The sequence below is a fragment of the Meriones unguiculatus genome, chromosome 5 (genome assembly GCF_030254825.1).
Source record: "Meriones unguiculatus strain TT.TT164.6M chromosome 5, Bangor_MerUng_6.1, whole genome shotgun sequence".
Lineage (NCBI taxonomy): Eukaryota > Metazoa > Chordata > Mammalia > Rodentia > Muridae > Meriones > Meriones unguiculatus.
This window is the reverse complement of record NC_083353.1, coordinates 13,947,677-13,962,110: the sequence shown is the minus strand read 5'-3', so window position 1 is coordinate 13,962,110 and position 14,434 is coordinate 13,947,677. Positions and strand designations below refer to the sequence as shown.

The window sequence follows — 14,434 nt, the reverse complement described above, 5'->3', positions numbered from 1 at the left end:
GCCTTCTGACATCTGTAAGTGCACAGTGACATGCGCGTCCCTACCCACATCTTATCTCTCTCTCACGTACATACATACTATATATGTGTGTGTACATACATATAATTATATATAATTTTTAAAAAACAAATATATAAGATGTCAATAGGAACATGTCGGGCTGGGATATAGCTTGGTTTGTAGAGTCCTTGCCTAGCATGTTTGAGGCCCTGGGTTCAATCCTCAGAACCACCTGAACCAGTCTTAGCAGTGAAGACCCCGACACCTGGGAGGTAGAGGCAAGAGGATCGGAAAGTCAAGGCCATTCTTGGCTACGTAGTGAGTTGTAATCCAGCCGGGAATACAAGAGGGCCTACCTCAAAAACAGTTTTGTTTTGTTTTGTTTTGTTTTGGTTTGGTTTGGTTTGGTTTTTCTGGCTGAAACATGCCTCCCCTATCTCTTTTTCCCTTTTTTTTTTCTTTTTTGGACTAGACATTGGACCTGGGACCTTGAGCACGCCAAGCACATACAGTGCCACTAAGCCACAACAGGAGCGTGTTTGCTGGGTGACTTCCGAGTAGAACGTAATGCACAGCCATCCTCCCTTTCTGAAAAGCCAGGCTCACTTTCAGGAGGTTTGCACTGCCTCTGAGCTTGCACTGAAACGTCATTCTGTAATGGTAGATAGCGAGGATGTACAGGCACTCGGCAGACTCGTGCTCCTTGTGAGATGGGACATTGACAAACGCTCTACGCTTACCAACCTCCTCCCACTGTTTTTGTTGTTGTTTGCTTTCTGCGAATTTAGCTTCTCCAGGTAAGAAGTGGACAGTTCTGATAAGTCTTGTCAGTGCACTCACTGGGGATCTACCTTTTCTGACCGGCTTATTTCACTTAGTGCAATGTCCTCTTGGTTGTAGCTTGTGTCTGAATTCCCTTCCCTTTCAAGGATGAATACATGAACACCTTCAACACGTGTTCTAAAGGTGGCTTATTCACTTATCTATCGATGGGCATTTGTACTGCCTCCGTTTCTTGGCTGTTGTGAATTGTGCTGCTGTGAACACAGGTGTGTAAATGTCTCTGTGAGAACCATTTCTGGTGCCCAGCTGCATGCAACATTAACGTTGATGATGGTGGTGATGATTTTGAGAGGAAATCTTGCTGTGTGGCCCGAGCTAACCTCCAACTCTTAGTTCCCCTGCCTCAGCTGCCCGAGCAACGGGCTTGCAGGCATGCACCGCGTGTCCAGTTGGCAGATGTTAATGGGAGAGGAATGTAGCAACGGGACCCATCAGACTCATCTCACGTGGCAATATTTTCACATTATGTCAGAGACTCATATGCGCAGGGATTCAGCCTCTGCACATGAGCGAGGAGATGGAAGGGCTGGGATTCCTTCCTGGGCAGGTGTGCATGAAACTCTGCTGCAAGGGAAGCTGAAAGTCAGCAAAATCGTGAAAGCTCTAGGTTCATAAGGCGAACGCTTTCCTCCGTGGGGCAGAGGGTTCCCGCCATGCTGGAGCCAGCAGAATGCCGAACACTCCTTGCACGGCTCCCTTGCCTCTATCTGCCTAGAGTGGCGTGGCCCGGTGGAAGAGCACATGCGAGTGTGCTGGCTGGGAGATGTTTGCGTCAGGTGTCACCGGTGTCCTGCGGGCTCACAGGGAGAGCCTCTGCTGCCACCACGCCGGCTCCGCGCCAGTCACCCCTCTGCCTTTCTTCATGATCCCACTGGAGCCCAACTCCTTGTGAAGACTCATTCTGTTCTCTCTTAGTCTATTCACATTCAGGGTTTCATGAGCTTGATTCTCTGGAGCCTGAACTTTTTTCTTTTCAGTGTGTGTGTGTGTGTGTGTGTGCGCGTGCGCGCGCCACATGTGTGGTACCCAAAGAGGCCAGAAGAAGGGACTGGATCCCCTAAAGCTGGAGACAGTTATGAGCAGTTCACACAGGTAGTGGGAACCAAACTCAGGCCCTTTGTAAGTGCAGCAAATGTTCTGAGCCATCTCAGCCCTCTCTCAGCCCCAGGCATAAAGCTTTTAAAAATCCATTAGCATTTGTTGTTAGGTTGTTTGTTTGGTGGTGGTAGATATCAAACCTAAAGCTTCGCCCACGGTGAGCAGGTGCTCCACCACTAGGCTACATCCCCATCCCTAGGTCAAAAGCGTTTCGGTGAACACACTTTGGGGAGTCTCTCCTGGACCCCGAGACTCGGAGGCACCTGAGGCTGAAGTTTCAGGCACTCCTGCTTATCCTCATTCTTTTACCTTTTGGAAAACGGGGTGTGATTTGTACGTAGTAAAATGAATCTTTTTCAGGTTTTTACTGTTCAGTTCCATGAGCTTTGACAAATGCGTACACTCTCTCAGCTGCCGTGTGCTATCAGGAAGGAGCAGACAGCTTTCTCGCAGTCCACTCGGCTGCCGTGTACTATCAGGGAGGAGCAGGCAGCCGTGTACTATCAGGGAGGAGCAGGCAGCTTTCTCGCAGTCCCCTCGGCTGCCGTGTGCTATCAGGGAGGAGAGGAGCAGGCAGCTTTCTCGCAGTCCGTTCCCAGTCTTTGGGTACCCTGGGATTACTGTCTGCTCTCCCCTGTGGTGGACATCCCTAAGAGTTGTCCTGTTCCATGGCTGTCCTGAAAGTCCGTCCTTTGGTTCTTTCCTCCAGACTGGCTTGAGCATATGGTGCAGACCTCAAGGGCAGTTAGACCTAAGCACCTGTTGGGTGGGAGTCATGAGGACACCAGCTGAGCAGATAAATACAAGAAAGCCTCTCAGAGACCTGCTGATTTGAGCCTTACAAGTTGTCTCAGGGTTTTATTGCTATGAAGAGACACAGTGACCACAGCAGCTCATACAAAGGAAAACATTTTACTTTGGGGCTGGCATACAGTTTCAGAAGTGTAGTCCATGACTGTCATGGTAGAAAGCATGGCGGGAAACATGCAAGCAGGCATGGTGCTGGAGAAGGAGCTGAGAGTTCTACGTCTTGATCTGAAGGCAGCAGAAGGAGATAGACTTTGTGCCGCACTGGGTGTGACTTGAGCATAGAAGACCTCAAAGCCCGCCCCCACACTTCCTTCAACAAGACCACACCTTCTCCGACAAGGCCACACCTCCTAATAGCTCCACCCACTATGGGCCAAGCAGTCAAACACATGAGTCTATGGGAGCCATTCCTATCCAAACCACCACACAAATCCAGTTTAGAAAGCTCCCTGTACTCTCCCCTCCCCTTCTTTGATGGTACAGACAGGGACCCCATCAGTTTTAGCAGAGGACCTCCCTTTCTCCCAACCAGGGGTCATCACTGGCTCTCAGATCTGAGAAGGGAAATGGTCTGGGATCTCAGCAGCCATGGAGCTATCACTCAAAAAGAATATGGTTTTTTTCTTCCATATAGACCCAGGAGAGTGTGGAGACTCATTTTTGTAATCCCAGCACTCAAGTGGCCAACACTGGAGCGCTACTGTGAATTCACAGCCAACCTGGGCTTCACCGTGAGCTCCAGACCAGCCTGGGCTACAACATGAGACCCTGTCTAAAAAGCTAAACAAACAACAAAAACAGAACTGGCAGGACTCACCATGCTGGTTTTTATTAATCAGTTATTTATGTAATTATCTGTTTGCTGGATCCTACCAGGAGACCGAGGATATACAGTAATTGATTAATTTTTCTTCCCCCTGCTTTTTTTTTAAACATTGTGTGTTTATTTTTACAGGTGTGTGTGTGTGTGTGTGTGTGTGTGTGTGTGTGTGTGCCATGAAGATTAAAGGATAACTTTTTTTGTTGTTTTTGTTTTTTTGAGACAGGGTTTCTCTGTGTAGTCTTGGCTGTCCTGGACTCACTTTGTAGACCAGGCTGGCCTCGAACTCACAAGGATCCACCTGCCTCTGCCTCCCTGAGTGCTGGGTTTAAAGGCGTGCACCAGCACACCTAGCTAAAGGATAACTCTTCCTTCCTGTGTGCTATAGGCTACCTGGCTCTTGTGCCTCTCACCCATCTCACAGGAGGCCTGCTGGGACTGCACACACACCACCATATCCAGCTTTGGATGTGATATCCAGGGATGGAACTCACGTTGTCAGGCTTGGGGGACAAGTGGTTTCACCTGCTGCACCTTTTCCCAGTATTAGTTAATTACTGAATGACAAGGGTTTTGCCGTTAAAAGAATTGGCATTTGAAGTTACTATTTCTGAGCGGTTGTGGGTCAGATGCTATTTGTCTGGGGTAGTAAGTCTTTACCGTTTGCACAGTGGCTGCTGTAAGCCATTGTTTTTGCCCGTTGTAGTCAAGGAAACGGATGCAGAATAGTTAAGAGACAAGTTTCCAGTCTCATAGCTAGTTACAGGTGGAGCTGGATTCAAACCCGGGCCTGCCATCCAAGCCCAGCCTCCTTCTGCTCACAAACAAGCAAGCATCTTATGAATAGACCCCCCCCCCCTACAATTTAGATTTCAAAACAAAAACAGAAAAAGATTCAGAACTTTGAGCAGGAGTTGAGTGGGTGGGATTATAGAGTTTAACAGCATGAATTAAGAGTTTAAAGAATGCTGGTTTCCTGCTACAGGAGACTTTTTCGGTCTTGTGTTTTCCTAAATTGGTTTGAGAACATTTCCATAATCTAATTTAAATGTGGATGTGGTGGTTTTTTTTGTTGTTGTTTTTTTTTTTCCTTTTCCCGTTTAGACACAGTGCACAGAGCTCTGGGCAGTACTCCCTCTGTGTTCAGAGAGGCTGCACATGCTCTGGATGTGAGAGGCCTGGGGTTCACTCTCACAGGGCTGGGGGCAGGTCTCAGCAGACCCGTCACCCCGAAGCCGGAGTTTCCCTTTGTAGATGGGAAAGGAACCCCGGTCATCATAGCAGCTTAGGGGTTGTCACCCAGATCAGAGGGGCCGGACTGCAGAGCTAGGGTTAGCCTAGGGAGTCGTGTGTCTGTCAGCTGGTAAAGACCTGCAGAGAGGGGCAGGCAGTTGGAACCCTTGGGAGAAGGAGGACTCCAGACATCGGCTGGCAGAAGCACACTCCATGGTGAGCAAGAAGGACGCACCCTCTCTCTGATCTGGCGAGATCAGCTCAGGCTGAGAAAGCGGCCCACTTGGGTGACCCTTCGTGTGCATAGACCCTGTAGTCATACCGCTGAACAGTGCCAGGAAATCAGTGTTTAACGCAGGGCCAAAGAAGACAGTGTTAGGCAATACAGTAGGAAAAAGATAGTTGGCAACATTCTCTCTGATTTCTAAGATTTACTTGTGTGGATTTGTCTGGATGTGTGTGTGTGTGTGTGTGTGTGTCTATGTACTCACATAAGTGCAGGGGCCAGAGGAGGCCAGAAGAGGATGTCAGATCTCATCAAACCAGTTCCAGGTTGTCAGCCACGTGGTGTGGGTGCCGGAGAGCAAACCTATGTCCTCAGTGCTCATAGCCACTGAGCTCTGTCTCCAGACCCACACTCCCCCTTTTCCTCCTCCTCCTTCCTTCACTTGGGGAGCACTCAGACCTTCACTGTATAGTGTGGAGACAGGAGGGTGGTGAGGGGGTGGGCAGGAGAGGCACACCGACCTGGGCTAGAGCTGGCACCCTGCCTAATTGTGAATCTAAATTATTTAAACTCACTAACTCTTAGTTCCTTCACCTGTCTTATGAGAAAACCAGTAATGCCTTACTTCAGTGAAGGTTAGAAATTCTGTTTGGTGATAAGTTGACATAGTTTCTCCTGTGTACCAAACACTCAACAACTAAACCTCTCAAGAGGCAAATGCGCAAGGGAGCCAGGCCTGCTGAGTCTGTTTCCTCGCTCAGCCTGTGGGAAGGTCTTCATGGGTAAGCAGAAGCCTGAGAGTTGGGACCATGGCAACCGGGGCCCCCGTGGCTTTCTGTGCTGTGGGAACCTGAAGCACTGTGCTCAGACTGAGCAGCCAGTGGCTTCTGGAGCCCATCGTGAGCGAGGGGGGTTCCCTGTGGAGGGCTGGGAAAGCCGGGCCTTCACAGGAGCATCTCGGTCACATGCCGTAGCTGAGACTCTCGGGACTCACAGATAGTGAGGTGTGTCATGGTTTTTGTGAGTCTTTGCTGGGTCACACCTGGCCCTCCTGATGTCACTATGTCATGATATCTCAGTATGGAGGCTGACGTCAAGTCAGCTTTCTCCAGTTTTGGAGGTGTGCACACAGCTCACTATGAGTATGAATTCACACAAAGTTTTTGTGTTTGTTTTGCATTTTTGGATGACACTTCAAACCAATGGTTTCTCTGTAGCACCTCATACTTTTTTTTTTTTTAATTTTGTTGATCTCCTTCTCTCTTCCCCAACCCCTTTAGCCTTCCTTTTGCTCTCCCAGAATAGGCCCATTTCTCTTTCATGTCATATGCATTCTGTTGTCTTCTTTTCCTCCTCTCCTCTTCAGACCATTTTCCTCTCATAGTTCCCTTCCTATCTAGCTTTATGACTTAGACCTACTTAGATACACACACACACACACACACACACACACACACTAGTGGCTCATACCTGTAATCCCAGTACATAGAGGTGGAGGAAAGAGGATAAAAAGTTAGTTTCCAGGCCAGTCTGGGTTATATGAGACTTTGTCTCAAACAAATGTAAGCATATATATATATATATATATATATGTATATATATACATACATATAAACAAAAACAAAGAAACAAAGAACAGAGAATCAGGCTAAGGAGATGGCCCAGCACTTAAGAACCTTGGCTGCTCTTAAGAGCACCTGGGTTCAATTCCTAGCACCCCCATGGCAGCTTACATGTCTGTAACTCCAACTCCAATTTCAGGGACAATCTCACACAGACATATATGCAGATAAAACATCAATCAATCAATGCTCATAAAAGACAAATAAATTATGTTTTTTTTAAAAAGAAAGTAAAGTGAAGAGCTAAGAATAGCCAGGAAAGTTTTAAGACTATCAGGATTTATTCTAAAGCTTTGTTTATCAAGTCCATGGTTATTATCAAGGTACCATGTTAGACCGTAGACTCAACTAGAGAGCTGAAAAATAATACTCTAACATTTCAGAAACTTTACCTTTGACAGGGCAGCACCGTACCGCAATGGGGAAGAGTTCAGCAAATGTGCTAGAGACAGCTGAGATCCAAGCAGGAAAGAGTAACATTGAATCCCAATTCATGTCCCATAGAAAATAAATTCCAAATGAGTTAAAATCTAGTAATGGAAAAGCAAACGTTTAAAATGTTTGCGTGTGCATGCATAGTTATGTGTGTGCATGTGTTTGCATGTTTTCGTGTTTGCACACATTTGCATGTGTACGTGTTTGCATGTTTGCACGTGTGGGTACGTGTGTGCATGTGGTGCCCAGAGGTCCCCTCTGGCCCTCTCCACCTCATTTTTTTGACATAGAGACTCTCAGTAGACCTGAAGCTTTCTGATCCAGCTATCCTCATGCTTCTGCCTCTTCAGCAGTTGAATTATAGGTGTTCACTGCCATATCCAGCGTTAGTCTTTTTTTAGGATTTAAATTTTTTTGTTAAGTGTATGTGGGGTGTGGGTATACGCATGTGAGTTCAAGTGACAGTGAATGCCTCAGATCCTCTAGAGCTACAGTTAGAGAAGCCGTGAGCTGCCTGTGGGGGTCCGGGAACTGAGCTCAGGTCCTCTGCAAGAGCTGTACGAATCCTAAACTGTCAAGCCAACTCCCCAGCCCCCGTGCCCAGCTTGTTAGATGGTGCTGGGCATCCAGACTTGATCCTTGTCTTGTATAGCAAGCATTTGTCCAGCCTGAAAAGTTTAAAACTTTTATAAGAAAAGGTGATCAGCCCTTCTTAAAAATACACCAAAACAAATGTCAAAGATCAGTGTAGATGTCTGTATAAAGTGCCCAATGTCTGAATAACAAAAGACATTGCAGGCCAAGTTATTAGAGTTGGTGGTAGGGAAGGCATTTGCAATGCACACTGTGAAGGAAAGATGTATATTCATAATTTAGAATTCCTTAACAATCACTAGAAAGGTGACTATATATATTATAGAGGGCTGTGAGCAGGCCAACTAAGAAGATCCCTTGAGCAAGAGACTTAAAAGTTTGATGAACATGTGTTTGGGGAGATGTTAACAAGGACACCATTTCACATCCATCAGACTGGCACAAGTTTCTGTGTGATGCTATCGTTCTACAATGCTCATGCTTGCGGGAAGAGGTAGAAATCGGTACAGCACTGCCAAGTGGTTTCACATCACATCTCGGAGGATGCTGTGCACTGTCACACAATGTCCACGTGGTGTGGATATGAGGTGCCTCTGCGAATGAAATGCTTTATGTGCTGAGAGCTAGGCTCACCAGCAAGTGGAGCTGCTCATTGAGAAGCAAAGGGGTTGTGAAGGCTCTGACCTGGTCAATCAGTCAATCCACTGATAGATTTATGACTTGTTGCATCTTTGGGTGGGACCTTGGTGGAAGACGTAGGTCTAGGTGAGGATGTCCCCGAGACTCGTCTTTTGTTCTGGGCTTCTCTCTGGCTCCCTCTGCTTCCTGAATGCTACCAGATAAGAGGATCATGACTTTGAGGCCAGACCAGAAAATGCATATAGACCCTGTCTCAAAAATCTAAGTGTTTCTGGGGCTGGAGCCATGGCTCAGCTGTTAAGAGAACTAACTACTCTTGCAGAAGACCAGGGTTCAGGTCTCAGCACCCACACAGTGGCTCACAACCATCCATAACTCCAGCCCCAACCGATCTGCTCCCTCTTCTGGCAGCCGCAGGCACCATCACATGAGCAGTGCACATGAACACACACAGTTACACAAATAAAATCAAAACAAGTAAATCGTTAAAGAACACAGCTAAGAGCTGACAACTAGAACATCAGTGTCACATTCTCTCCTCCAAAGCTCTCAGACCAGAGTGGAAGTGGGAAGGGGATTGTAAGAGCTAGAGATTAGGGAGGATCGGAGCAAACAGTGCCCTCTGGACATGCCTCACGCCTGAACTCAAAGCACCTGGTTTCCTGCTCGAGGCTGGCGTGAGATCAAGCCAGTCAACGTTCCAGCAGCCAGTGGGGAGGGACTCATGACTCCCCACCCCTGGCTGAGGAGCGATGGACAGCTGAGAGGGAGGTGTGGTCCCTGGTAGGTAGACCGAGCTTCAACAAATGACCACAAACCCAGGTGTCTATGGGCAGCACAGAATTGGATGGGCTATTACAAACAAAAGCACATGACGTTGGGAGGCACATGACGTTGGGCGGGACAAGGAGGTAATTCTTTAATTATAAAATATGGCCTATATATACAGAAAAGTCCATAGAATCAAGCCGAGCATGGTGACACACGTCTGTAATCCCAGCCCCTGAGAAGTGGAGGCAGGGGGAGCAGGAAGTCAAGACTACATTTGGCTACTATGTAGCAAGTTCAAGGCCTGTCTGGGCTACACAAGACCCTATGTAAAAGAAAAGATTTTTTTAAAAGAGTATCCAGACTGAGGACATTGCTCAGTGATTAGAGAGCTCAAATAGCATTCATGAAGCCCTGAGTTTATCCAGCACCACATAAACAGTCAGGGGATGCAAGCCAACACTGCCAGCAGTCAGGAGGTAGAAGCAGGAAGATCAGGAGGTCAGTCAGGGTCATCCTTAGCATCAGAGTTTAGGTCTTGGCAACATAAGATGCTGTCTCAAAAAAGGAACAAAACTGGAGTGTGGAGAAGCTTCTGAGGGAGAGGCGCCCAGGTTTCCCTGAAGTGGCATCTTCTGAGGAGAGGCGCCCAGGTTTCCCTGAAGTGGCATCTTCTGAGGAGAGGCGCCCAGGTTTCCCTGAAGTGGCATCTTCTGAGGAGAGGCGCCCAGGTTTCCCTGAAGTGGCATCTTTGAGATGGATCTTAAAGGGTTCCGTGGAGGGAAAGAAAATGCTCGCAGAGTTCAGAGGTGTGGCACTAAGAGTCAGGCAGCAGAAAGAGCCGCCTGGAGGGTAAGGACTGCCGGCCACCTGCGGACTTCAATCAGAAGCTCAGGGAGGGGCAGCTGTGAGGCTGGGGTCCAGGGGGACTCACTGGAAGCCGGCCTGTCAGGAGGCGTTTGGTCACAGCAGACATAAGGGGCGGACTGTATGGAGCTCAGTGGTAGGGCCCTCGGCTGGTGTGAGGCCCCGGGGTTTGTCCCCCTGGCATTCTCCCTGCTTAAATCTCAGAATAGTTCATGGTGTAAACAGACATAAATGCCAAACCCCTTTGGCATGGGCCTGCTTTATTCATGACTTCCTGAGAACGAGCCGTTTTAATCTTCTCTGGGGAGGTGAAATATTCTTGAGTCTGTAGAGACTCAGATGTAGGTGTCTGTGGAGGGCCCCCTCTGTTGTCAAGTGTCCCAGGCTGGGGGTGCTGGTTCCCTGATCATGTCCTAAGTCACTGTAGGAGCCCAGGCCTCCCTGGCTAGGTGCCCCTTGAGCTTTCCAGCTCCAGCCACTTAGAGGGTGTTACAGCTCACTGGAGTTCACAGCAGTACCACTCAGGAGGCCCCTGGATCCAATTCCACTGTTTATATGTTGCCTCTGAACAAGGGCTGGAAACCAGCCTGACAGACATGGATAACAACCATGGCATCTGTGCCCAGGGAGCGGCATGCTTATTTCCTCAGAATTGCTGGCATTGCGCCTAGGGCTTTGCTGATTCAGCCCGGTGCTGTCTGGGGCGCACCTCGCTGCCCAGACCTTGGTGCAGGGCCACAGCTATGCCCTGGAAGAGGCTGGCTTGATGTCTCCACTGTCTAAACTTCACACTGTGAACACATATTTACTGGGCACTCCCTTCCATGCCAAGAACAGGGCTCAACTACAGATAAAGCAGGCACGGCCCTGGCTCTGAGGAGCATCCTCTCTGTGGGAGAGACAGACCCTGAAGAGACTGCCGAAGTACTTTGGATAAGAGCAGGGAGGAGAGAATGTAGGAAGCTGTGATACTGTGGGCAGACAGGCAGAGGAGCCTGATCTCAGGGCTGTGGGAGCAGTTACAAGGCCAGAGAAGGCCTCAGCTAGGAAGGAAGCACCCTCTGATACCCAAGGATGCTTGAGTGTGGGACAGGCCAAGATAGGGACAGAGTAGCTGAGGAGGCTTCCTCCATAGGGTCACCTGTACCTAGACCTGGGGCCCCTCAGGCAGGATACACACTCCTTGGTCCACCTTCTTTTTTTTTTAAAAAAAAATCATATTTATAGGCTAGGCATGGTGGTTGCATGCCTTTAATCCCAGCTGTCAGGGTAGAGACAGACAGATCTCCGTGAGTTCAAGGTCAGTCTGGTCATTACCACCATGCCCAGCATCACCCACCATTCCAGATCACCACCATGCCAGATCACCACCATGCCAGATTACTACCATGCCCAGATCACCACCATGCCCAGATCACCACCATGCCCAGCCTTGTCTTCTCCTTCTTAAATTCCCTCCCTCCTTACTCCTTACTCCTGCCATCCTTCCTCTTCCTCTCCCTTCCAGCCTTCTTTTGTCCCTCTTTCTTGCCTTCCTGGTTTATTATGCCTCTCATCTTAGCCAATGGTGACAGGAAATAAGGCTTGGAAGGGGCCAGTTTACCTGGGTCTAGCCCCTGCTTTACTATTCTTTAATGGCAAAGCAGGAGGCCAACCTCTCTGAGACTGGGGCCCTATGTGCATTGGGTGGGGGTTCCTTGGCCAGAGAGGTCGAAGATATATAAGGTTTGTAAAGTACCTGACCCAGGCGCGCGCACACACACACACACACACACACACACACACACACACCTGGCCTGGTTCTGTTACTTCTGTTTTTCCATATACATTGTTGTCCCCCAGCCACAGTTTTCCTGATAAAGCTGCCCCCTCTTGGTTAATTGCATCTCTTCTCTGTATGACTTCTAAATGCCTAATGGGCATTGACTTTGGGTATCCTCCACATGGTATCCTTTCTAAAAAGGCGGGTTTCTTAAATGCACCCCCAAGTTCTGTCTGCGGTAGCCAGTTCCTGAAACACCTGAGACTCTGTGGCTCTTGTACCCAGCCAGTTTGCACTGAGGTGACAATTGCAATGGCTTTGTCATTTGAGCAAAAGTATGAAGCACTTCTAGGTCTGACATTCCGTTTGTTCATTTTAAAATGTCTGTTGGGCTGTGTGGTGGTGCACACCATAATCCCAGAACTCAGGCGGCAGAAGCAACAGAACTCTGTGACTCTGAGGCCAGCCTGGTCCACGTAGAAACTTGCAGGCCAGTCAGGGCTACATAGGGAGACTTTGTCTCAAAAGCCTAAGCATATATTGGGCTGGTGAGATGGCTCAGTGTGTGAAGGTGCCTGCTGCCAAGCCTGAGGACCTGAGTTCAATCCCTGGGAAGGAAAATACTGACTCCCACAAGTTGTCCTCCGATTTACACATGTGTGTCATGGCACACCCATTTGAATACATACACAAATGAATAGTTATTTTAAAACCACCTGTTCTCGGGCATAGTGTTGCCTGCCTGCAATTCCAGTGCTCAGGAGGCTGAGCCAAGGAAATCTTCCGGTGAGGTCAGCCTGAACCAAGTAATGAAGCTCTGTGCCTCCTCTCCCTAAAAAAGTGTTCTCAGCCCTCGGGCCATTTATAGTTCACTGGTGGGAGGGCTCTCAGCCAAAACACTAAGGAGCAGTGACAGAACACCCTGACAATACGTACACGATGCTGAGAGTTTGTTGGGGAGGGTTGACCTAGGCTGCTGGTCAGGGGGGTGTCCAGGGAATCGTGGAGGTTGGGATCTGATACATGAGTAGGTATTAATAATGAAAAAGATGGACAGGGAAGATTCCAGAAGAAAGCAGTGCTGACAAAGGTAAGGTAGGAAGAATGAGGGAGTAGAGCGTCCCCTGGCTGATAGAGCTCAGTTGCAGGTCTGGGCATTAAAAACTTACCCTGGTGAGGGCTGAGACACAATGAGCCAACTGGCGAACTATTTACTTGCATCTGAAGTGAGCAGCAAGGGAAGGCAGAGTGGACGGATGCTGATGAGAGGAGAGGCTGACCTGATTAGATCTGTGGCTCTAAAAGCTTACGCTGGCTGCGAGATGCTGAGGTCAAATCCGATGATTACTGGCTTTGCAGAGCTGCGGAAGGGGGCCAGCTCCTTGCACAGCTCCTTGGCTGCCCAGGCCAAGGTGGAAGTGGGTGGGTGGCTGTCTCGGGACAAGGTGTCTCTAAGAACAACCTAGCAGTGAGCAGGAGAGCTTCAGGGGAGACCAGCCCCCCGGAGCTGATGATGTGCAATGCTGTCAGTCAGGACGGGTGAGCTCACATCTCCCCTTCTCCCTCTGTCTCCCCTCTCCAGGCTTATATTCGGCACCCTTTATCCTGCGTATTATTCCTACAAGGCCGTGAAGTCCAAGGACATTAAAGAATACGTGAGTAGAGCCTCTCAGTTGGGGGCGGGGCTGATGGGTGAAGGAGTAGAGGGAGGCGTGGCCTTGCTGTGGGTCCTGTCGGCAGGAGGAAGCCCTCATCACCCTTCTTCTCAAGTGACTTCTCAGAAGCTCTGTCCCCATCCAAAACTGTCCCCTGTCTAGGCCCTAAGTGTTGAAGTGAGGAAAGCCGAGAGGTACGAGAGGAAATTTATCTGGAACTAGAAGCCGGGTGCCGCGGGTGACTTCCTCTCTGCCAGCCTCGGTTTCCTCATCTGGGAAGGCCTGAAGCCCACATTGAGAGAAGGTGCCCGTGTCTGAGGAGCCCTCCGAGCGGGCTGTGTCCCAGCTCTCGGTTCTGACCCTCTTCCAGCCTACCTTCCAACACCTGCAGTGTGAGCCTTGCTGCTCTGTGAGCTCTGTGAGCTCTGTGAGGTTGGAGGTGCTCGCAGTCGTCTCTCTGCAGCACTTTGCAGAGACATGAGCACATGGCAGTGGGCTGGGGAGGCTTCCCTGGTTGGAGGATTGCCCTAACTACTGTTGAGCGATTTGGGTGCCCCCAGCACCACTCCTGGTGATCCCAGCTACCTCCTATTAAGCCACCCCATTGACCAAGACATGCCGAGTGAAGGATGAGACGTGAGTGTCCTTTCCCTTGTAGGGCACTAGCCTGGTCAAAGTGCAAAGGATGTGGGTTTTGTCGTAAAGGGACTGAGCTGCCAAGTCCTAGGTCTGAAAATTCATTGGTGCAGTGTATATGCTGGGCAAGGGTTTTAACCTCCAAGAGCCTCAGGTCATCATCTGAACAGCAGGGTGGTGGCAGTCACTTCCTCTTCCCCTTGGAAGATGCTGCTTTTCAAGTTTGGGTAGGGAGGACTCGCTCTTTAGAGGATTGCAATCATTGATGTTCAGTGCTCCCAGCATTATCTCTGCTCATCCTGGGATGTAGGTAATAAATAAATAAACAAACAAATAAATAAATAAATAATTCAAGGCCTGAAGAGACGGCTCTGTGGTTGAGTCCTTGCTGCTCTTACAGAGACCCTGGTTCAGATCCCAGCACCC

The 14,434-nt window shown here is 49.1% G+C and overlaps 1 protein-coding gene across 2 annotated transcripts in view; it reads left to right on the top strand.

Annotated features, from left to right (window-relative positions):
* Window positions 1-14,434, top strand: part of Reep1 (receptor accessory protein 1) — a 91,173-nt gene that overhangs the window by 36,845 nt on the left and 39,894 nt on the right. For both annotated transcript variants that reach the window (XM_021660871.2, XM_060383550.1), the window contains exon 2: window positions 13,300-13,372. In XM_021660871.2, coding sequence (XP_021516546.1) covers window positions 13,300-13,372 — 73 coding nt within the window. The remainder of the gene's footprint in view (window positions 1-13,299; window positions 13,373-14,434) is intronic.